The sequence below is a fragment of the Mesoplodon bidens genome (genome assembly GCF_964165515.1).
Source record: "Mesoplodon bidens genome assembly, chromosome: 11".
Classification (NCBI taxonomy): Eukaryota; Metazoa; Chordata; class Mammalia; order Artiodactyla; family Ziphiidae; genus Mesoplodon; species Mesoplodon bidens.
The window spans coordinates 41,707,898-41,732,218 of NC_138167.1; the positions used below are offsets into that span (position 1 = coordinate 41,707,898).

General features: G+C 51.7%; 2 protein-coding genes across 2 annotated transcripts in view; one reads left to right on the plus strand and one right to left on the minus strand.

Annotated features, from left to right (window-relative positions):
• LRP1 (LDL receptor related protein 1) overlaps positions 1 to 18,434 on the minus strand; it is an 81,599-nt gene extending 63,165 nt beyond the window's left edge. Inside the window, exons 1-6 of the mRNA XM_081249992.1 lie at positions 17,874 to 18,434; positions 9,313 to 9,435; positions 6,649 to 6,786; positions 4,452 to 4,571; positions 1,633 to 1,761; positions 1,249 to 1,512 (exon numbers count right to left, since the gene is read on the minus strand). Coding sequence (XP_081106118.1) covers positions 1,249 to 1,512; positions 1,633 to 1,761; positions 4,452 to 4,571; positions 6,649 to 6,786; positions 9,313 to 9,435; positions 17,874 to 17,940 — 841 coding nt within the window. The 5' untranslated portion in view covers positions 17,941 to 18,434. The remainder of the gene's footprint in view (positions 1 to 1,248; positions 1,513 to 1,632; positions 1,762 to 4,451; positions 4,572 to 6,648; positions 6,787 to 9,312; positions 9,436 to 17,873) is intronic.
• LOC308625598 (cytochrome c-like) lies at positions 2,601 to 4,426 on the plus strand. Its single transcript, XM_081249993.1, has one exon. It carries the CDS (start codon positions 3,004 to 3,006, stop codon positions 3,319 to 3,321), a length of 318 nt encoding a protein of 105 aa, XP_081106119.1. The 5' UTR covers positions 2,601 to 3,003; the 3' UTR covers positions 3,322 to 4,426.
• Positions 18,435 to 24,321: the final 5,887 nt, after the last annotated feature.

The following is a 24,321-nucleotide window of genomic DNA, read 5'->3' on the forward strand; positions in this document are numbered from 1 at the left end:
TGAGCCTGGGTCACCAACAGCTATTTGGATGCTGTGGAAGGGCCGCAGCTGAGGTGTGGACCACACAATGAGGCTGCAAGAGGGCGAGGGCTCTTGGAGGAACCCCTGCTTCCTCAAAAACTAAGCCCTTGTGTCCTCCTGGGATTTTGGTCTTCTGTGGGGATCATCACATGGGGACCCAGAGAAGGAACTTCAAGATCTTCTAGACAGGACCCAGGTTTACCATTCTAAACCTTGTGTGCACTGGCCTCTAGTTACTCTGGCTTTCTCTGCAATTTATCTGATCTCGCCAGACAAGCTCAAACCCATTATGCAGATTAGGAAATCAAAGCAGAGACAGGGAGTTCTGGTTTACTCAAGGTCACAGATCAAGTTACCCTCTCTCCCGCGGGTGAGATCAACCATAGGCCAGACCTCCCCCCTCAGCCCTGTGGTGCATTTCCTGGAAATGTGATGATGCCAGATGTTTTGTTTGTTTATGTAGCAGCATCTGAGATGAACAGGACGGCTCCAGGCAGTGGATCTATGCCCTGGCCCCATCCCCAGTGACAGCCCATCTTCCACCTCTGAGACAGCAAAGTGTGGCCTGGGAGGGAGCCCCGAAGGGGAACATCCAGGATATCTGAGAACGCTCACGTGGCCCCAGCGCTCACGGCTCCTCCTCTGGGCTCATTCCTGCCACAAAGCCCCCTAGAAACAGCCTCAGGACCCCTACAGCCATGCTGCAGCAGGGAGTCCGTTCTGGAGATGCCCCCAAGAGAAATGATGGAAGAGGAGATGGACCCAGCCTGGCCGTGGCTCCTTTGCCCTCAGCTACAACTTAGCCAGGCTCCTCTGGTTCCAGGCCTCTTCTTTCCCTTGCTCTGGCTCTCGCTGTGTGGGAAAGCCCCTCTGTGGACTAATCAACACTCCTCTCTCTGAAAAGGGACAGCCCCTGGTCTCTGGAGGTTGACCAGTTATCGCCCCCATCGGGCACTTCTCCTGGGAGGCCCTTCTCTGCCCTGAGCCAGAAATGCAGGAGCCATCAGAGACTCAGCTCAGAGAGAGGGGAGGAAGCACAGCCATAAGACTGCCCCGGCTCCAAACAAGTGTCATCATGTGAAACCCCCTGCCTCGGCCTCCGTCAGCGGCTTTTGTTTAGGCTCCTGCCCCAGACAGGGGTCATCCTGAATATCCCTCTGACTCTGTCCCAGACAGGCTCTGTCTTGCCCATCTCCCCTGCCCTCCAAGCTGGAACAGGTGACTCACGGTGCAGGCTGAGGGAGATGTTGATGGTGTGCTCATCCACGAAGCCCTTCAGGCCCGGCATGCGGGCACACTTGAGCTGTGTCTGGGCAGCACTGTCCCCAACGTGCACCCAGCACACCGTCTCGTTAGCGTAGCTGAAGTCCATGGCTGTGGTCTGCCGTGTGCTGGTGGGTGTGATGGTAGAGACCTGGGCCCCACTCAGGTATGTAGCCAGGATGTTCTGTGAGTTGGCGATCAGCAGCACAGGGGGCCGGTCTACCGGCTCTGTAGATGGAGGAGAGAAGGGTCAATGCAGCAAGTGGCCCTGAGACCTCTCTGGCCACTCCCCATCAGGGAACAACACTGAGGGCGCCTAGCTGTATGGCCACAGGTGACCCCACCTACCGTTCTTGGCCTTGCAGGAGCGGTTGTCTGGCTGCAGCAGGTACCCTTCCACACAGCCGCACGTGAAGGAACCATCTGTGTTGGTGCACAGCTGGCTGCAGGTGCCATAAACCGAGCACTCGTCAAAGTCTGCCGGGAAAAGGCGAGAGCGTGGTCATTTCCAGCATGCCGAGGGCAGGGAAGGGAGTGCCCTCAGATACCACCAGGGATGTGTCCATCCCTACAGCTACTTCGGAGGACAGTTTGGCAGAATCTATTACAATAAGAAATGTGGAAACTTTATCACCTAGAGAGTCCAGACTTGGAATCTACCCTGGAGAAATATCCACACACGTGCATATTATCCATTCGTTCAGAAAAGATTTCTTGAGTACCTACTATGTGCCAGGTACTGTTCTAGACTCAGGGGATACATCAGTGAATAAAACAGATTCAAATTGCTGCCCTCATAAAACAAATTCCAATAATAAATGAAATACTGTTACTACGATAATAAGACAAAAAGGTAAATGGCATGTTAGAGGAACGAGTGCAATGGAAAGTGGCTGGTGCTATGGAAAAATATTAAGCAGAGAAAGGGGACAGAGAATGCAGGCGCTGGGGGTGGGATTTTAGAGCGGTAGGGATGGCCTCACTGAGAAGGTGGCATTTGTGCAAAGACCCCAGGGAGGTAAATTTAAAACAGAAGAGTTTGCATTGTGTGTAACAGAAGAAACTGGGAACATCTTATGCATCAAAAGGGAGATGGCCAAGTAAACTGTGGTAACAGTCATACATCACAGTGGTTTTTAAAAGAATGAGGTAGATCTCTACGTATTAACATGGAAAAATCTCTAGAACATACTGGGTGAAAAAACTGAAAAAAACATATGTACAGTATGATATTTATGTAAAAAAAAAATCACATGCACATAAACAGTACTTTCAATTAGATTCTCCATGAGTACATGTATACATGGACAGAAAAAGGCCTGGACAGAGAAGTAGCAAACTGGTAACAGAGTTGACCTCCAGAGAGATGGGAAAGGGACCAGAACTGAAGAGGGTTTGTCAAAGGGGACTTTGGTTTTATCTATAATGCTTTAATTTTTTTTTTTTACAAGAAAACTCACATATGACCTATATAATTTTTTTTTTTTGGCTGCACCGTGCAGCATGTGGGATCTCAGTTCCCTGACCAGGGATCGAATGCACACCCCCTGCACTGGAAGCGTGGAGTCTTAACCACTGGACCATCAGGGAAGTCCCTGACTTATATAATTTTTAAGACGACTTTTAAGAAGTCTGGTGGAGCCTTGGGTTTAGAGAGTGGGACGTTCGGCTTGCGAGCGGGAACGGCTTAGTCGTACACGGAGAAAAAACGATTTAAAAATGGGTGATGTTGAGAAAGGCAAGAAGATTTTTGTTCAGAAGTGTGCCCAGTGCCATACTGTGGAAAAGGGAGGCCAGCACAAGACTGGGCCAAATCTCCACGGTCTGTTTGGGCGAAAGACAGGTCAGGCTGTCGGATTCTCTTACACAGATGCCAACAAGAACAAAGGCATCACCGGGGGAGAGGAGACGCTGATGGAGTGTTTGGAGAATCCCAAGAAGTACATCCCTGGAACAAAAATGATCTTCGCTGGCATTAAGAAGAAGGGAGAAAGGGCAGACTTGATAGCTTATCTCAAAAAAGCTACTAATGCATAATCGTTGGCCACTGCCTTATTTATTATGAAACAAATGTCCCATGACTTTTTATGTGTACCATATTTAAATTGGTCTCATACACTAGAATTCAGATCATGAATAGCTGATGTAATATTTCTGTCCTGATTTAAATAAGATTGGCTTGTGGCTAAATGAATATGGTCAGCTTTTTGAATTTTGATAGTAATTCTGGTTCAGCAAGTACTGTCACTGTTTTCCCCTTCTAAAGAGATGATTAAACTTGAATAAGGAATGTTAAACTTTTCAGGGATATGGTGAATGCCTTCTCAAACCCTATAGGAGACTGGTTTTATATTTAGATTTCTATAACTGGTTATATTAATATATTTAAATATTGAGAAGCTCCCTCCACTGTCTCATAGACCAGCAAGATTCACCTGTGTTTCAAGTTGTGTTCATTCACCTGTTAAGGCAAGGGCTGAAGATACACTGACAATGTCCACTTTATCTTTTTGGTCTTAAATATGCCAATTTAATTAAAATTCTCCATCTAAAGTATTGCATTTTACTTAATGAAAGGCATTTTAGTGTGGTTTATGTATAGCATCAGATAAAGAATATTTAGTACTCCTCACATTTTATAGATGATCTTTAAGATCAGATGTTTTTAAAATTCACTGTGACATGATAGGTTGGGAAACTTGCTTGTGAATTCTCTACAAAATCAGACTAAGTTATAATTCAGGATTGTCTTTTAAACAGGTATTCAGAAACACAACTGTAGAACTACTGTAGATGTGTGATTGGTAATGATGCTTTTGCCAACTCAGAAGGGTTACAGTAGAGGAGCTCTATCATTAGCACAGATTTGTAAATTATCTGATCATAAGGCTTGAGAATTAAAAACAAAGTCACAGATCATGATTTTTCTAATGTACTTGATTTAATGACATACCAAGATGGTTGAAAAATATAATACCGCAAAATAAAAAAAATAAAAAATAAAAATAAAAGAAGTCTGGTGGAAGCAAGGAGTTAGGGCCCACAGTCATGCCCTGAGGCTATAAGGCCTGTAGCCCCGCCTCCTGTCTTGCGCCTTCCATCTGCTTTCTCCTCCCCGGCCCGGCCCGCTACCCCTCACCCCCAGCACGCGCGGTGGGCACACTTACCTTTGCAGGTCTTGCCGTCTGCCTGAAGTTGAAAGCTGTTGTTGCAGTAGCAGGTGGGCCCGTTGAGTGTAGGGACACAGTGGTGCTGGCAACCCAGATGAGAACACTGTCCTCGCTGCTCTGTGTGGGAGCAAGTGACACATACTCAGGCCTCCAGACCTGGCAGCCGTACCCAGACTGCAACCTTCCCCCAACCCTTCAGAAACCATTTCTGCTGCCTGCAGTGTCAGAGATGAAGGGGCTTACAAAGCATCGACTCTAAAAATATAGTGCCAGTGAGGAAACTGAGACGAAGGGTGGGTATAAGACAGGTCCAAGGTCACACAGCCCATTACGATTTAGAACCCACATCTCCCTGCTCTGGCTGCTCTGGACTCCCTCTGTCCCCATGGAGAGGGGTTCTGGTAGTTTGTTGGGGTCAACAGGAAGTGGGGACAGTGATTCTCATCCCCTTCACATACCTCTTGCCTGCTCTGCCCAAGGACTGCAATGTCGGCTTTGGGGCTAAGGGTGAAGAGCTGGCATGGAATCAAGTCTTTCTGTGCAGCACCCCAGCTCTTGTCTATAAGCACCCCTGCAACCCATCCCTTGAGCCCTAGAGGCCTCAGAGAGAAGGCCCAAGGTCCAGGTAGAGGATAGGAGGAGGAGCAAAACTGGCTCCCCTGGGATCCTTCTCTAATCTTCCTCCTGCCACTGACCCACTTCTACAGGGGAGACAGAAGGGAATGAGACAGGAGGGGGAAGAGGTGGGAGAGCAGCTGCCCCCCCAGACCAGCGACCCAATTAATGGCCTTGCATGGGGCCAGGCGGCCTGGCCACAAAGACCCCTTTGTCCAGCTGCCTCACACCCCTGCTCCCCCCCTCCCACCTAGGAGAGAGCACTGCCTGAGATGCTAAGACGTTTAGAGGCACTAAGCCTGCCAGGAGGAGCTGGGATCAGGGGCCGGACCCCGGTTCTTCCTTCTCCTCCCCATCTCTGCCCGAGAGCCCGAATGTGCTGCCCTGTCCAGCCTCCCCCAACACAGGGGGGAAATAGTGTTTGTTCTGGAAAATCTGGAAAAGAGTTTCTCTTCTGGATATGGGGTGGGAGGATGATGAGGTCCAACTTCTGTAATATCAGAGAAGGAAATTCAAACCCCAGGTTTTTGAGGTTCTTGGTTGCTTTTGATACTGACCAGGTATACAAAAGCAAGCAAACTTGAACACGCGCCATCCGATAAGATGGGACATGTGTGGTAATTGAAGTCAGTCCCTAAGCCCACACTCTGCATCCCATTCCAGGAGCTTCAGACAAAATCATGCAGAATCAACCAAAGGAAAGGATAAAAATCTTCCACAAACTCCCTTGCTCCACACTCCCTGCCCTCAGTGAACAGGATCCAGATGTGTCTCTTCCCACAGGCAGATGTTTTCTGACACGCGTTACAGGCACAGGACACGGTCCCCACCCCCCAGGGAAGATTGCCCCACACCCAGGGGCTTGCCTAGGGCCTCACAAAGCCAGGCTTCTGCTCCAGGCCCAGACCTTGAGGGCAATAGGAGAAGTCCCCATTCCCCGACTCACAGGCCTGAGGCCCTGCCTGTCCCCCCTGCCCCCAAAGAATCTCTCCCATTGCTCACGTGGGATCCAGACTCTCCCTGGGTCATGGGGGCCTCCAGGGGAAGAACTGCAGAGCTGGTGACCTGAGCTGCAGGTGGGAAGGAAGTCTGACCTATCATCCTACAAGTTCCCTCTTCAGCCTGGGTGACTTTCCCATCAAGCAACTTCAGAGAGCCTCAAAGATCTGCACTTCTTGGGGGACGCCTTTGGGGGCCCTGGCAGGGGAGGCAGGGGGACAAAACTCCAGAACCCCACCCCCACCCCAGCTTCAATCACAGCATCTGCTCTTCTCTGTTCATACTCATGTAAGAAACCATTTGAAGAAAAGACCCCGCTATTTACAAAAATAAAAAGTACAAAAACACTATCTAGTATAAAGCTCTCATTTCACAGGTGGGAAACTGGGGACTGGAGAGGAGTAGTGACATGTCCAAGCATACACAGAGAAGTGCCGGGGGCGCAGGGGAGCAGGACAAGGCCTCATCCCCCCGAAAGGTGCGAGGGCAGTCCTTGGATGGCGAGCCTCCAAACCTATCAGGTGCCCACCTGAGAACTCACTGCATCCACCTGGGACAGGAGAGGTGGAAGAGCCCTTACCTCGGCAGTGGGGCCCCTCGTCCGACCCATCTGTGCAGTCCTGGACCCCGTTGCAAAGGCGGGACATGAGAATACACAGCTCGGTGCCCATGCAATTGTGCTCGTTCGGCTGACATCGCTGGGTCTTACTCTGTGGACCTGGGGGCAGATGGAAAGGCCAGCATGACCGCACTGGCTACAGAGGCTGTCTGTCTAGTTGTTCACTGGGGGAGGGGGTGGGGAACTGAGACTGGGGTTTCAGCCACCCGTACTTTTTAGATCTCAGGAGGCCTAGGGCCTGGATAGACTCTTCAACCTCGAGCTCTCCTACGCCATTCCCAACAGCAGCTACACACCTGGGAGCCGCCAGGTGGAGGGGAGAACTAGGTCTTAGCAAAGAGTCCACTCTCCAAATGCCCCAGGCTGTGGACCCCAATGCCTCACATTCTACACTCAGGAGACAAAGTACACCTCCTTCCCATAGCTCCCCAGGTCACAGAGCCTGGGGCTGAGAGCTGGACCAAGTCTTCTAGAACTGCACTTCCCAATATGCAGCATCATACGTGGCTACTGAGCACTTGAAATGTGACTAGTTCCAACTGTAAGTATAAAATGCACGCTGGCAAAAACAAACAAAAAACAATGGGAGTTCCCTGGTGGCCCAGTGGTTAGGACTCGGCACTTTCACCACCATGGCCCTGGATTCAATCCCTTGTCGGGGAACTAACATCCCGCAAGCCACATGACATGGCCGAAAACAAACAAACGAACAAATAAATGAATAAATAAAATAAAATGCACACTGGCTTTTGAAGACTTAATACCACAGCCACAAAAAAGAATGCAAAATATCTCATTAATACTTTTAAACAAATAATATACTGAAATGATAATAGTTTGGATACATTGGGTAAAATAAAGTTGAAATTAATTTCACCTGATTATCTTTACCTTTTTGAAGGTGGCAACTAGAAAATTTCAAAATTGTGTACATGGCTTGCATTGTATTTCTATTGGATGCACTGTTATAGACCCCCAGCCCCAGAGCAGCTTGCCTGATGCAAGGCTTTGGAAACGGTCAAAGGCTGTGGTCCACTGATGATGTCTTGGTACTTCCTTTGTTGCCCAAGAAGATGGGCTGGGGGGAGGGCAGGGTAGCGCTCCTGAGGGGATTCTAAGGAGGCCAGGTGACCTACGGTGCTGGCTAAACCTGTGGGCTGGTAGACAGACCACTGCCCATTGGCTCCCAAGCCTGGACAGGGTGTGAGAGAGTGTCTGTATGTGAGTGCACCTGTCCGCCTGTGCCTGGTAGGAGTCCACATGCACAGGTGAGGGAGGTGTGTACCGTGGAGCAGAGTGGTGTGGAGTGAGGGTGAATCTGTGAATCTCCACGTGTGCTGGTGCTTCTGGCCTCAGTATGTGCATTTCCATGTCCTTTTGGGAGCGAGCCTGGGTTTGTGTGTGAGTGTCTGGGAGCATCTGTCTGAGTGCAGGTTGTGTCTCTGCATCCCCATTTCAGAGTGTTGACTCTGCGTTGCTGTGAGAGCGTGTCTGTGCCAGCATCTGCCTCTGTCTGTGTATGTCGGGGAGGGTGGAGGGGAGTGAGTCAGTGCCCGGGAGGGACTGAGCGTGGGTGTGATGGGTCCAGGAGCGTGCATGAGTGGGGACAGTGTGGGGATGTGTATAAGGTGGGGTTTACATCAAATTAAAGGGAGGATGGATAAAAAGAGCCAGATCTGGACCTTCCACATGGCTTTCTTTATCCCTAACGCCAAGCATTGGGGTCAGAAATGTGGAGCATAAAGACGGCATCAGACAAGAAGATGCTCCAGGCTGAGCCACCCCCCATACAAACACTTGCAGAATATCCTTGGCTCCCACACCTCCAGGGCAGGGTATGAGGGTGAGGCAGAGAGAACTGGTGGCTCCCTTTCTGGCCCTAAAATTACCCCTAGTAATTATGGGTGAGGGTATGGAGATGGGGCTGGGACAGGATAAAGCCGGAGAGAGAACGGAGACAGACCTAGGAATGCAGGGTCCCCTAGACCCCAGCCCAGATTAGCCCAGCAGGGGAGAGACTCTGCCAGCTGCCCAGGACTCTAGGGTCCCGCCAGAAAGTCCTCCACTCCCCCCCACTGGCAGGGTAAAGCCTGGGTGGGGACCTTTCTCCCAGTTTAAACAGCTGCCTCTGATTACACCACTTACAGAGGGCAGGGGGAGCTGGGGGAGGGCGGGAAATGCGCAGGGGTGGGGCTTCTGGGACAGAGACTGATCAAGAGCCAGTGGCCTTCGGCCTGGGAGCCTGAGGACAGGAAGGGGACCCAGCAAGACCTGGGGGCACTCATCCAGGATCAGGAGGTTCAGAGGTGGGAAGAAGAGGGATGAGCCAGGAGGGAGGGGAGCCTGGGCCCTCTCCTTCCAGGAAAGCTGTCAGCCCAGAGAACACAATCTCTGGCTGGCTTGGGGGTATAGCAGCTGAGGGAGCTCATTTCTGAGCACACCAAGCACCAAGCCGGGCTCTTTGAAGAGGGGGAGAGGACAGTTTTAGCTGTGTCATGTACAAACAATCATAGAGCAAGGTCCGCACCAGGCTAGAGCTCAACTGTCCTCATCCCAAACTGCCTGGGCCAAAAGGAAAAGGCATAAATCGGTGGTGTGGGGGAGGGATCCAGAAAAGGCACTTACAAATCTCGGGAGCCTCATCAGATCCGTCGGGGCAGTCCCTCTCACCATCACAGCGCCAGCCCTTTGAGATACAGGTGATCTGGTCTCTGCAGGCAAACTGCTTGGGGCTGCAAGTCTTAGGGACTGGGGTCAAGGGAAGAAAACAGGGGTGTGAATGAGGGATGCAGGCCAACTCTATGGCCTTAAAGCCCTCTAGGGCTCCTCCTCCTCCCCCAGCATCAGTCTCCATCTGGCTCAGACTCTGACCCACAGTCCACGTGTTGTGGGGGGGCACGTGGCTGGGGTTCACTCCCAGAACACTGCGTACCTGCGACGGCGGGAGGGGAAGGATGCAGGGAGCTCATTTTATTGCCCCCCACTCAGTCCCGAAGATTGCCTGTTCGGTGTGCCCGCCCCCAGTCCTCAGGGTCAAAGCCCTTGCTGTTCTCTGTTACTCTGGTCAGATACCAGCAACCCCACTTTGCTGACTGAGAGTGATGAGGCATTTAGGCCATTGACGTGTTTTCTCTTTATCTTCCTCCCTGTCTCACTAGAGGTCCAGAGCTGGTCTTTTCTAACCTCTCTGCTCCTTCGTCCTCTGGGACACTTTCGGTCCCTGGGACCCATCATCCTGCCCATCTCCAACTCTTTTTTTTTTTTTTTTTTTTTTTTTGCGGTACGCGGGCCTCTCACTGCTGTGGCCTCTCCCGTTGTGGAGCACAGGCTCCGGACGTGCAGGCCCAGCGGCCATGGCTCACAGGCCCAGCCGCTCCGCGGCATGTGGGATCCTCCTGGACCACGGCAGGAACCCGTGTCCCCTGCATCGGCAGGTGGACTCCCAACCACTGCACCACCAGGGAAGCCCCACCATCTCCAACTCTTAACCACCAGGCCCCCAGATGGGATGTGTGTTTGGGGTGCCCTTGGCACAGTGGTGGCTTGGAGATGGCATCAGCAGAGGAGCCCTGCCTCCACCTGCATTCTCTAAAGACACAGCCTCCCTTGCTGGTTAGACTTTCAGCAGATGCCCTCAGAGGTAAGAAGCACCTAAGATTGCTCAGGATGACAGAGTTGGAGAGCTGAGGCAGGGGGATGGCTGGGGTGACCTGTAGGAGCTGGTTTCAGCCCAGCCGACCTGTTAAGGTCCTATATCCGGGACCTCTTTGCCCTAACCCCTCACCCCCACCCGCTTCCCTCTGCTCCTGCCCCATTCTCTTACCTCATTCTCCAGGGATGAATTAAAGACGGTAATGCTAACCCTCACTGTTACCTCGGTATGTGCCAGGAAATGTGGTACATGAGTTCTTTCCATGTATCATCTCATTTAATCCTCTCCACAATATGACAAAGTAGGTACTACTAATACCACCATTTCCTAGATGAGGAAACCAAGCCTCAAAGAAGGTGGGTTCACACAGCAGGCAAGTGACAAAATCAGGACTCATACCAGTTGAGCTGACTCTAAGCTTTTAACCAACCAGTGCACACCAGTCTCCCCATTCTCACTGAGAGGTTCTCAGGAGTTGTTCCTCCCAATCCCGTCACCATGCCCTCCACAGGAAGAAAAGTACCCCCCTCCTTCACCCCCAGCCAGTCTCCCAGCCCTTCATCGCCTCTTCCTTGGTCTGTGTCAATCCCATTTCTCTTCGGCTCTCGTGCACTGGAAACCAGCTCTGTGCCAGGCACTGCACTAGGCACTAGGGTGCCAGGGAGGGGAGAGATGGCCCCTCAGGAGCCACAGCACCCTGGGAAGACAGCAGGGCAGAGTGAGCTCAGGGCTGGGACGGAGCAGAAGGAAAGTATGTCAGGGCTCTGAGCAGGGAGGGATGGAGTCTGAGGGGAGCCACACTGAGAAGACGTCCTCCCTCCCTAACCCCCATCTCTGGCAGAGGGGACAGCACTCAGGCCCCTGGCCAGGATGAGAGCCGAGTTCAGGAAACACATCAAGGATGGCCTGGCTAGGCCCCCAGCCCCGGAGTCCCCCTCCCCTCCCCCCACCCTGAGCAGGGAATAAAGGCCCCTTGAGGAGGTGGATAATGCTGAGTTCATTGCCCCACTGGGCCAGCTGTGAGGTCTTCCCGGGGAAACAGCCCGCCAGCCTAGTTAGCATGCTGGAGAACGGTCCTCTTCCCCTGGCCAGCCGAGACTGGCTGGTGGGGGGGCGGGTAGAGGGGGCTGGAATGGGACTCAGAGGCAGATGGGCTGTTTGGAGCCCAGAAAGGCCCCCATGCCACCCCTGCCTCCACCTGGACTTTTAGTCCACGCCCCCTCTCCTCCCCAGGGTAGAACTCACAGCCCAGGCCTGAGGTCACCGGTTGGTCACTCCAATCTCCCCTCCATTCTGAGTCCCAGCCATGATCCCCTCCTCCTTTGGCCCTCACTTTGTCCCCCCCGCTGTCCCCCACCCCCATTTTTGGCCTGAACTCGACAGAGGAAACAGCAGCTGGCAAACTCCGAAAGCTGGAATGAGAGAGATTCACAAACCAGATGTGCTCTTGCGGAGGGAAGGGAGCGGGGGATGGGGAGTGAAAGGAAGAGGAGCGCTCAGGGCCCCTGTCCCACAGCAGCATCCCTTTGGGCCGGGGCAGGGGGACTGGAGGTGCACGTCTCCCACAAGTCAGGGCAGCACAAGGATCTCGAGAGATGTGGAAGAACTTCCTTTCCATCAGGGATGGTGGAGAAAGCCCCAGGAATCTCAAGTGTGAAGGCTGAGGCCTGTCTTTGATTTCCTTCAGGGGGAAGAGGGGAGGAAAGAAACAAATAACCTCCTTTGGGGCAGTCTACACAGCCAAGGGAAGCCTCACTTGGAGGCAGAGGGAGCTGCAGTGCGGTGGGGTAGGAAACTTGTAATCTGCTTAGAGCCAGCAGCCAACCCCACTGCCCTCAGCTGCGCCTTCCGCATCTGATGCCAGCACCCAGGAAACCTACCTCCGTGGCCTTAGATGAAGGAACAACACGGCCCTAAGTTCAGGAGCAACTAGTGGCCTCCCCTGCCTCCCGCCCCTCATGAGACTTGGGGCTTTCTAAGGATATGAGCTAACATTTTTTAACATGGTCACTCTGTGTCAGCCACTGAGCTGAAACACTTTGTACACATTAACTCATTTAGATCCTCAAACCCTGTGACATGGGTACTGTTGCAATCCCCATTATACAGACGAGGGAACTGAGGTACAGAGCGATTCGTGACTGAACCGGCGGTTCCTCACTGGCCACGATGATGGAGCCACATGAAGAAGGAGGAAGAAGGGAAACGGCAGGGTCCTCTGGCGCTGGGAGCGGGGACAGGGATTATAGGAGGTGGCAGTGGCCTTCAGGGCTCCTCAGAGAGGAGGGGAGAGGGTGGAGAAGACGGAAAGTGACAAGAACGGGACAGAAGAGGGAAGAGAGAAGGGAGAATAAGGAGGAGAGGACTACGGAGGGAGAGCGAGCGAGGTTGCAGAGAGAACGCCAGGACACAGGGGCGTCTGTTCTCAGCTTTGCCCGGAGATGAATGTGACCGCCATGCTAACTCTGGCCAACACCCCTGCCCCCCCTCAAACCCAGGCACCCAGCCCAGCCATGGCCCCCAGGGCCACCAAGATGGAGCCAGAACAGGAGGTGTAGGGTTGGGTGTGCATCCAGACACAACATGGACCCCGCTGCCCTGCTTGAGCCTTGGCTGTCGTCCTGTCCCATTCTGGGACCTTGGGGGCAGGGTGGGGAAGGGCGGTGAGAGGGCCTGACCAGAGTAGAGAGGGTGACAGGGAAGTACAGCCCTGAGGGAGTCTTCTCCAGAGGAGGGGACCCATCCGTATATCCCCTTGGGAGCAGAGATGGAGAGGAAGAGAGATGTTGAGATTTCCTAAAGACCCAGGAGACCTGAGACAGGGTAAGCGTGAAAGAGACCCCTGAGACCCTTTTCAAGAGCAGACACAGCAGACGGAGAGATAGGCTGTGTATCAGGGGATGTTTTCTGAAAGGAGCCACATGACATATCTAAGGGAACAGAGGGGCCAGGGGGTGGCCAGGGGGTGGGGGGCAGAGCCTGCAGGAATCTAAACTTTCAAACATATGGGGGTGGGACAGCAGGGGCCTCCCAGACCCTACCAAGAGCTTTTCACTGAATTTTATGTATTTTGGGTGTTACCCGGTGGCTCCTTCCCGCAGCTCAACGAGGCTCAGACACATTTTTGTCATTCCTGAGTCTGGGCCTCTGCTTTGCGGCCTGGACAGACAGACAGGATGGCTTGGGCTGCTGGGGGAGGGGAAGGGTCTCCCCCTCCATCCTGAGTCAATATTGACTCAGCAGGACATTAGCCTGACCTCCCCACCATCTTTTCCTTTCCCCACAAGTAAAATCAGACCCTTTGAATGTCTCCAGAGGTCAGCATATCTCTCACCAGGCCTTTAGAAGCCCTTCCCACCTACCCCCCAACACACACACAGCTTATGCGCTGCAGAAGTAAAAGCTCTAAGCTCCTGACCCATTCCTCACACCTTTCTCCAGTTCTCAGGTTATGAGGAAGTTCTGCCAGAAGTCTAACCTCCCTCCTCCTTTCTGAATTATCTGCACTCCCTCTCTTACTCAACCCACAAAGGGTATCAAGTTCCCTTCTTCCAGAAACATTCTCTCCAAAATTAGTGGAGGGGGAAGAAGAGAGAGGAACTTGGAGGAAAGTGGAGGGAGAACTTTCACTGCCGAACTGGATATTCCAAGCTTGGCCTGGGAGGGGAAGCATAACTCCAAAATGGCGAGCACATGGGAAAGCCCAGGAGAGACTTCTGCTCCCAGGTAGCTTTCAAGATACCAAGAGGCCTGGATGGAGGTGGATGGAGACAGACAGAGACAAAGCAAGAGACAGAGACTGAGAGAGACAGGACAGAGAATGCCACAAAGGATGAGGTAAGAGAGATGAGAGGATGAGAGACAGAGGTTCCTTGAGGCCAAGAGAGCACACACCAATGATAGACAGACAGAGGCCAAAACGAGGGAAGGGGTCTCAGCCGAGAGGTTGCCAAGACAACGACACAGTTGTCTTGGGATGAACCCGGAGAATAACATCCCTGAGACTCAGGGTGGGGAAGCATACACCCTGACTTGGACAAAAAGAGTCCCTGCCCTAGCAGTGCCTGATCCAAGGGAGACTCAGAATAGGGGCCGCTGCCACCCACAGAATTGGGAGGGTGGGAGGAAGGAACACTGAAGCTCTTCAACAGGGAAGCCAAGGCCTCCAGGAGATTCTCATCTTCCCTGGGGGTGCAAGAGGGATAAATACCTCCCCTCACTGTCCCTCACCTCTTTCCCAGGGAGATTTTACACTGGGACCTGGGGCCACCGCACAGGAAGCAATCCGGAGCCAACTGCTTCCTTCTCCAAACAATGCAGGATCCTGCTAACCAGGCTGAAATCGGACTGAACACAGGGGCATGGGTCTAGGTTCTTCAAACACCCACACCCAGCACCCAGCCCCACCAGGTCAGGGACAGCTTGCATGGTCCCACTCAACTGCACTCAGATTCCCAAAGGGCGAGGAGCCCCCATCCAGAGTTGGAGGACTTCAATGCTGGAGAGTTCATAGAGGGCTGGGGAGGGGGTGTGCCCTGAGAGGAAACTACTGAGGGGAATAAGCCTTAGGTTTGGGGGTTTGATATGCAAAGGCTGAGACTACAGCAAGAGGAAAGAAAGTTAGACTTGGTAAGGATGGGCTTCCCAAAGGTAAGGAAGGAGTTTTGTAAAGTTCCGGGGATTTGAACAGGATCTGGCTCTGGCCAGGGCCCCTGCTGACATCCTTAAGAGGCCCAGTGATGGGGAGTGGTTGGGGGCAAAAAAATATAGAGAAAATGGAGGAAGGGGGAGCAAGATTAGGAGAAAAGGAAGTCTTGAGAAGCAGCCTCAAACATCAAAATATCCCTCCATCCCCAAATCAATGTCTTACACATCCCTGGTTTGAAAGACGAGGGTGAGGGGAGATGTCCAAGATCTGAGTCTGACCAGGGGAGAAAGCAGTTTGGAACCATCTCTCAGAGAGCCAGAAGGCAAACAACTCAGCCTCAAAACTCACTTAACTGTCCAGCTTGTCTGATAAATGGTAATACACTGGCTCGAGGGGGTACGTGGAGATGGGTAGGAGAGAGGGAGGCAGCCAGCCCTCTCCACTACAAAATGTTCCTAATCTCAGCAGGGACCTCAATAACTCCTCTTCCCATTCCCCATTCCATCTGTTTCTCCATCCTCCCAGGTAGCAAGTATACTCAATTCTGTCTACTAGCAGGGAGTGACATTGCTCCCCAAAGAGAAGGGGTCCCTGGAGATTGGGTTCAGGCATAGCAAGAGAAGGCAGAAATGGTGGAGAAGGACCCTAGGGCTGCTCCCCTGGAGGGAAAGCAGCAAGGTCTGTGATAGCAGCAGAAAGGAAGGTTAGACATTGAGTCAGGTAAGCTGGAGCCAGGACGTGTCCTTCTCTGGAAAACAAAGGAGAAAGTTGTGTGTCTGTGGGCCTGAGACATGAGGGCAGGAGTGGGGATAGAGGCTGTCCCGGACAACATTGGCCCTACAGGTCTGTGCAGTTTCCCTTTCCCATCCCCCAGAATGGGGTAGAACCGATGATTCACTATTCCCATTCTTAAGGTGAGAACAGTATGGGTGTTTGGGGAGGGGTCCTCTCTCCAGGACTTTGGATAGAGTTTGGTTTGAGCTGGGGTTACAGCTGTGGAATGGGTGGAAACTTACAAAAGCGTGGGAGACCATTAAGGAAAACACATCCAGTCTCCCTCTTCCACTCACCACGCACCAACTTGGTGTGGCAGATAGAACGGCGTTGGAACCCTGGGGGTGAAGCTCCCTGGGGCCATTCCTGACCAGGCTGGGGACCTTTTCTGCTCTCCACAGAGACCCCCCTTTTCCCTCTGCCTAACTCCATCCACCTTCCATCGTGGGGCTCTTGATGGGTCACTCTCTTAAAATTTTTTTCTATCCCTCCCAGAAGTCGCTGTACCCAAATCTCTCTGCCTCAGTTTCCCCTCTCACTTCACAGGGCTGAGAACAAGAAGAAACAACATGCATAACTGAGGAAGTCATGGGCAAGGGCTGGTCTGAAGGGTATTCAGGGCAGAGCCTCTTTCCTCCTCTTGGGCAGATAATTGATGTGGGGTGGGGGGTAGGCAGACAGAGTCCCCAAGACGGCATAACTGAGAGCTACTGAATATATTGTCTTTCTGGGCACAGCTACTTCCTGACCCCTTAACCTCCCTCCCCCCACTGAAGCAAGTTGTGGGGAGGGGAAGAGAGAGAGAGAGAGATAGTCTGGTTTCAGAGAAAAACTTTCCCAATCACAATCTGGCAAAATTTGGAAGATGGAGGAGGGGTGCATGATGGTATTGGGTCCAGATTTTTCCCTGGATGAGAGGGCTAAAATGACGGGAAGGGATGAGATCCCACCCCTTCCAAATCAGGGGCCCAGCCCAGCCCAACCCCATGACCCCAGCTCAAAGCTTGAGCAAGACTTGAACCAGTGACTCACAAGTAAGAGGGAAAATAGCTGACATTAAAGAAAGGCAAGAGGGCACCCCAATTCTCCAAAAGGACACAGTTCTAGCCCAGTATACAAAGTGTGTGCGTATAAGGGGAGGAGGGGAAATGGTGGAGAGAAATAAACACATCTACCAAAGGAGCAGGGAATTAGGGGGTGGGGGCATAGCCATAACCCCATCCAGCCTCCAACTCTCCTTCCAGTACAAACTGAGATCAGACCAGAAGTCAGGGAGAAAGCAGCCTTCCTCCACCCTCCCACCTCAGCATTCCAGGCCATTCTCCAGACCCCTTCCCCAATGATGACATCTAACGTTTTTCATCTCAAAGCTCCCAGGAATTAAGAAGGAAAATTCAAAGTCATATAGCTTCGCCTTCCCTCACCCGCTACACCCCCCAACACAGCCCTTTCCAGGCTACTGACAGAGGCCCTGAGAGGGGGAAGTGCTCATTTCGGAACCCAGGCTGGCAGCCCGCTGGATCCTGGACCCAGGCCTTCAAGCCCGGTCTCCAAGGGCCCAGATTCCACACCCAAGCAGGGGGCCCTCCCGTGGCCCTCTCTCTCCCCACCACAGCCATCCCCCCTGTCCTGCCTGCCCTCTGCCCAGCGGGGCACCCCTGACCCGGCTACCCTTCCAGATGCAGAGGCCACTGCAAAAGGACCCCCGCCCCCTTTTGCAGCCAGTAAACAGCAAATCCGGATTCCTTTACAATTCAGATGTGCTGTGGGGGGGTGGAGGATGTAGGGGAGGCGGAGGCCCTCCCCCACCAGAGATAGGAAAAGAAGGCCTCTAGATGCCAGGATCAGAAAAAGGGGGATCCCTCCTCTCCCTTCCCAGGCCTCTGGTCTTTGTTTGGGCTGGGGGGGTCCCAGAAGCATCATTTGCCCGGGGCCCCTATCCTCCAAATTGGACCCCCATCCCCACCCCCAGTCAGGCCGCTGCTGTGTCAGCTGGACTAGGATAACAAAAGGCACCCCCTCCCGCGTCTCCCTTTCCCATCCGAACGCAGGGGTGGGGGCTGGGGAGTGGGTGTCCCCAAGGGTCCAAGGGGGCCGCGGAATCTCACTCACCATCGACAGCGGCCGCGACCAGAGCTGAGAGCAGGGGCAGCAACAGCAGCAGCGGCGGGGTCAGCATGGTGTGGGCTGATGCAAGCAGCAGCCCCCTGCCCTCTGGTCCTGTTACTTTTCGCCGTCGCCGCCCCCCCCAATTGGGGGGTCCCCCCTTTTCCTCCTTCCTCCCTTCTCCTCCTCTATTCTTATCCTATCCTTCAGCAAAGCTCACCAGGGGTCTGGGTGAAGAGATAGAGTTCGGAGCCCCTTGGGGAGGGCCTGCAGATGGGGCTGCACCCTCTGCCCCCAAATCCAAACCCTTCACCCCCGGCTTTTCTCTTCGTTCCTCTTTTTCCCCCTCCCGGGCGCAGCTCACAGCCCCATCTCCGAGCCGCCTCCGGCTGCAAAAATGCACAATTGGGAGGAGGCGGGGTGGGGGAGTGGGGGGCGTGGACCGGGTGGGGGAGCCTTCGGAAGGGGCCTGATGGAGCTATGGGGTCTCCCCTCGTTTCCGCCTCCTCAGTGCACGGGCCTGGAGCTCGCACCACTGTTCCCCGGACTGAGGTGCCGCGGGGCGGGCTGAGGGGGGGGGGGAGAGGGAGGGGACCGGGAGAGGAGGGAGGGAGAGAAGGGGCGGGGAAAGAAAAAAAGGGTGGGGGGAGAAAGAGCTACGCGGCAATCCTGTGAATGCGCATGCGCCGATTTGGCGCGCTGCCCTGGGGAGGGGGAGACAGAGCGGCGACCAGATCTGGATCTCTGGCTACCGGTCCGAGAGCGGGGGGTTCCCGGGGTCCCGCTGTCTGGTTTTGGGCCTGGAGCGCCCATTCCCGTGACTGGGCCTTTCTCCCTTGCGCTCGGGAGCTGAAGGGGCGAGGGGGGTTGGGCAGGGGGGGTTGAGGAGAGCTGAGCGGCTTTTCCTTGAAACTCGGTGTCTTGCCCTAGAATTTCAGGCCCCGTCTGCGGATCCAAGACCGGGAGGCCTGGACCGAGGCCTGATCTCCTGGGGGAACCCTGACTGTGCCTTCCCATGACTGGGGTGGGGTCGGGGGCTGCCAGTTCGCGGGGAAGATGCGGGGAGAAGCTGAGCTTTGATTTGGAGACTTTGTAAAACCTGGACGGGGATTGGGGCCTGCGGCGGAGGGGGGCGGGGTGGGGGAGGGGCCGAGACGGCCTGCCCCAACCTCGCTCCCGGACTTGGAGTAAACAGGGACACCCACCGGGACACGCCGGAGCTTGTCCGCCCGCCTAGGGCTTGGGGATGGAGCCCACCTTAGTACCCGCCCCGCCCTGCTTGCCTGGCACCGGGAGGGGTAGGCCCTGGTTTGGAGGGAGGTGAGTCACCAGCGGGTGGGGTTAAGGAAGGTCCACCCACCTTCGCCCCAAGAGGTCGGGACTCATTTATTTTTTTGTTTGGTGTTTTGTTTTTTTATACCTTACGACTGGCTTCCCACCAAGTCGGGGTTTTAGATTCCGAGCAACAGGGATTTGGAATAAGATGAGGGACTCTGGACCTCTGTTTCCAGGCCTCGAGTTCTAAGGAGGTGTCTGCTGAGTGCCGGACCTTTGTCCCAGCCTGAGTCCGTAACGGAATGCTGCTTTGAGTCCACAGGGCGCCGGGCGGTTCCCAGAGCCCAGTGAATGTGCTTCTGGCCACTGCCCCCTTCTGGGCGGTGTTTTAAGGCTGTACCTTGGGTGTCTGACTTTCTGGTGTCTGGAAGTCAGAGTTCAGGGAGACAGCAGGCGACGCCAGAAATTCACATTAGAGATGAGGGAGGCTTGCACCACCCTTCTCCCTTTTAAAGTTCTATTCAAGGAAAGGCCCCAAATCCTCACGCCAGCCTGGCCCTGGCAGAAAGTGGAGCAGCATGGAGTACTTGTCTATTGATGGCAGTGAGAGCAAGAGAGGAATCCAGAAGGAGCTAGACCTTTTCACCAAACCAGAGCTTCCTCCTGGCTCGCCTTGCTCAGGGCTAAGGCCACCTGCCTTTAGTCTCCCAGGCCAGAAACCTCAGACTTACTGCCAACTTGTCTTCTGGGCCTTTCTCTCCTATACCAATCTTGGAAACCTGTGCTCAAGATTTGTCATTTTTTTCCTTTGAAATAGAGTTCAGATTTCCTCCATTTCCACTGCTGGAGTTTCTCTGGGCAGGGGTGGGGTCTTACTCATCCTTTCATCCAGACCTCATGGGCTAACAGTGGTGGTCACATGGCAGGGACTTACTAAATGTTTTTAATGAACTCCTACTAGGTTCCTTCTTCTCCCAGGACCCCCTCTCCTTGTTGTCATCCAAGTGAAGTCAGATTGAAACAGACTTCAGGCAGCTTTGCAAGGAAAAAGCTAGCTGGAGTGACCATACGTAGCCCGAGAGGGTTGTGAGGGGGCAGCCCCATTCCTCTCCCTGATACCTATCTCATGCAGGTGAATCTTCCTGAAACTGCTTTCCCTGTGTCTCTTCCTGGCTGGCAAACCTCTACTGGGTGCCTATAGACAATGGAATCAAACGTGAACTCTTCTCCCCATCCTGGCCTCCCAATATCTGGCCTCAGCCAGCATATCGACACTTCTTGTTTGCTACGTCCCAACCCCTGCTATCTCCTGAATGTGAATGTGTGTTTATTTTTATGAACGTTATATTGTAAAAAATGGTAATACTTAGTGGTTGCAAAACTCAGAGTATAGGAAGGTACAAGATGAAAAGTAAACTTGCCACTACTCTCCATACTAAGAGTTCCTTGGGTCTCCTTCCAAGAGGTTTTTTTTTTTGAAATGATAAACAGGGAATTCCCTGGTGGTCCAGTGGTTAGGACTCGGTGCTTTCACTGCCAAGGGCCCAGGTACAATCCCTGGTCAGGGAACGAAGACCCCACAAGCCACTTGGTGTGGCCAAAAAAAAAAAAAAAAAGAAGATAAACAAATATAAATAAACATCTTTTAAAACCACAAATGAACTCATACAGTATATACTATTCTGGAACTTGCTTTTTTTTTTCAGTTAACTCATCTTGATCCCTTTCCACATTGTACACACCCATCTAGCTCACTCTTTGTATTGGCTACTTGGAGTCTCCTTGCTTGGATACTCCACAGTCTACTGGGATTGTTAGGCCCTTGGGTTATTTCCAATGTGTGAAGTGCTGAGGTTGTTTCTATAAGACAAGAGAATGCATATTTCTACTTGAGCCTTTAATTATACTCTTCTCTCATTTGCTTCCTACCCTCATCAGCAAGGCTCTCCTGTTATTCTCACTCTGCCCATCTCTCCTGTTCCAAACTTGCTCTCAAGATAGCCTCAGTACCGAGAACTCAGCACTTAATTTCGAGGGTTCTGTGTCCACCATCAGACCATAAGGTGGTCCCTAAGGGCAGGTAACATGTCTTTTACTTCTTGTATCCACCCAGCGTTAGGGCCTCTTGATTGTTCAGTGGGTAAGCTGACAGGAGTGTTAGGACTAGGGGAGTCTGTGCTGGTAGAGGAGACAATCATAATTAAGTACCATCGAATGGGATGTGACTGGAAGCATTTTCTCCATATTTCTCCTATAGCACCCATTATATAGTCCCTCTCTCCTTCAGCTTCTTCTCTTTCTCCCCACTTCTATTCAAAGAAGCTTTTTCCATCTTCAAACCCTTGGGTTGGAATTGTAACCAAATAGGGGAAACCAAGGAGGAATTCTCTGCAATCCATGATCGGGATATCAAGAATGGTGACAGTGGGCAAAGAAATTGGTGGAGAGGATATCCCCTTATTTTGGATCTCCCAGCAGATTATTAAACATTTCCCTTTCCTGTCGACTGTTAACAGGCACTGAGATGGGGCATTAAGGGGGCAGCTCTGGGATTGAATGTCAGGCCAGAGACTGACACCACCTAGCGGTCAACTAAAGAAGTGTAAACATGAAGAATGTCTGAAGGGTCTGGTGGAAAGTGGGAAGAGAACCAAGATTTACTGAGTACTTACCATATACCAAGTCCATGCAGTGGATTTTACATGGATTAGCTCATTTAAGTCTTATAACCGCCTGTGGCATAAGTGTTCTTTTCACTTTGTAGATATGGAAATAGAGTCTCAGAAAAATTAAGGAATCTGCTCCAAAGCACAGTGCAGATTGGAGCCCAGTTTTCTTTCATTTAATAAACATTTATTAGGTACCTCATATGTGCCAGTTACATTGGTAAGCACTAGGGACGAGAGATGGAAACACACAGTCTCAGCCTTCAAGAAGTGTACAGGTTAGTGGGGTTGTGCAACTAAATCACTGACAATTACAACAAAGTGCCTTAATGCCTGTGATAAAGGTACATGGCACAGAGAGAACCAGGGCAGGATACCTATTCCAGATAAGAGGGTCAAAGCAGGGCAGAGTAGATGATACCAGACTATGTGTTGAAAGAGAGGAAGGAGATGATAAACAATGACAGAAGGAAAGTGTGTTTTAGGCTGGAGGACAGGCAGAGGCATGAAGAAGTTTAAAGTATTTGACACAATTATGGTATGGCTGAAGCTTAAGGTACTTATTGGGGAAGATAATGGATGAAGTATCATGGAGCCTAATCAAAAGGGTGATTTTAGCCACACTAAGGACTTAGAATTTTTTTCTAGAAGTAGTGGGGAGCCAGGTGAGAAATTGATGAAGTCCTTAACGCACAAGCCATAGAGCTGAAGAGGAAGAGGATTCCAGGTAAAGAGGTAAGATCAAGTATATTAATTAGTTTATCATGTTGGCCTAGAGGATAGTGACAGGGAAAGCTGAGTCTAGAAACTGTGGCTCACATTAGAACGTTCTCAACTTCTCAGATTTTGGCAGCACATTAGAATCACCCAGGGAGTTTTAAAATCCCAATGCTGACAAAAAAAAATTCTCAGTGCCAGAGAACTTGTACTACTTGACTTCAAGACTCGTAAGCTACCGTAATCAAGACACTATGGTACTGGCATAAAGATTGACAAACAGATCCGTGGGATAGAATAGAGGGCCAGAAATAGACTCACACTTAAAGGTCATTTAATTTTGATGAAGATGTCAAAGCAATCCACTGGGAAAAGGAATATCTTTCCAACAAATTGTGCTGAAACAACTGAATATCCATATGGGAGAAATAAGTAAATCGTGATCCCTACCTCACACCATGTGCAAAAATTGATTCAAGATTAATGATAGACCTAAGCCATACAAGCTAAATCATAAGGTTTTTAGGTGAAGACATGGAATATCTTCATGACTTGGAAGTAGGCAAAAATTTCTTATGTTATAGAAAACAATAACCATAAAAGAAAAAAAAATTGATAAAAGAAACATCAAAATTGATGCTCATCAAAAGACACCATTAAGGGCTTCCCTGGTGGCACAGTGGTTAAGAATCCGCCTGCCAATGCAGGGGACACAGGTTCGAGCCCTGGTCTGGGAAGATCCCACATGCCGTGGAGCAACTAAGCCCGTGCGCCACAACTGCTGAGCCTGCATGCCACAACTACTGAAGCCCGTGCGTCTCGAGCCCGTGCTCCACAACAAGAGAAGCCACAGCAATAAGCCTGTGCACAGCAACGAAGAGTGGCCCCTGCTCGCCGCAACTAGAGAAAGCCTGTGTGTGGTGATGAAGACCCAGTGCAGCAAAAAATAAATAAAATTAAAAAAAAAAAAAAAGACACCATTAAGATAACGAATAAGTAAGCCAAAAGGTAAGCAAAATATTGATCTCACAAAGAACTGGTATTGGGACTTTCCTGGCGATCCAGTGGTTAAGACTCCACACTTCCATTGCAGGGGGCATGGGTTCAATCCCTGACCAGGGAACTAAGATCCCACATGCCATGTGGTGCAGCCAAAAAATAAAAAATTAAATTAAAAAAAAAACTGGTATCCAGGATACATAAAAAAGTTCCTATAACACAGTAATAAAAAGACACCCCATTTTAAAAAGATGGACAAAAGATTTGAACAGCTACATCACAAAAGAACATGTATGGGGCTTCCCTGGTGGCGCAGTGGTTGAGAGTCCGCCTGCTGATGTTCGTGCCCCGGCCCGGGAAGATCCCACATGCCGCGGAGCGGCTGGGCCCATGAGCCATGGCCGTTGAGCCTGCGCATCCGGAGCCTGTGCTCCGCAGCGGGAGAGGCCACAACAGTGAGAGGCCCGCATACCGCAAAAAAAAAAAAAAAAAAGAACATGTATGAATGCCCAATAAGCACATGAAAAGTGCTCAATATCTCTAGTCATCAAGAAAATGCAAATTAAAAACACAGTGAGATAATTCTCCATACTCACCCAAATGGTTAAACTTTAAACAACTGACAATACCAAATGCTAGTGAGAATGTAGAGCAACTGGAACTCTCATACAGTGTTGGGAATGTAAAATGTACTATAAATTTGGAAAAATATGTAGCAGTTTCTTATATAACTAAGCACATATCTACCCCATGACCCAGCAATTATACTCCTAGTTATTTATTCAAGAGAAATCAAA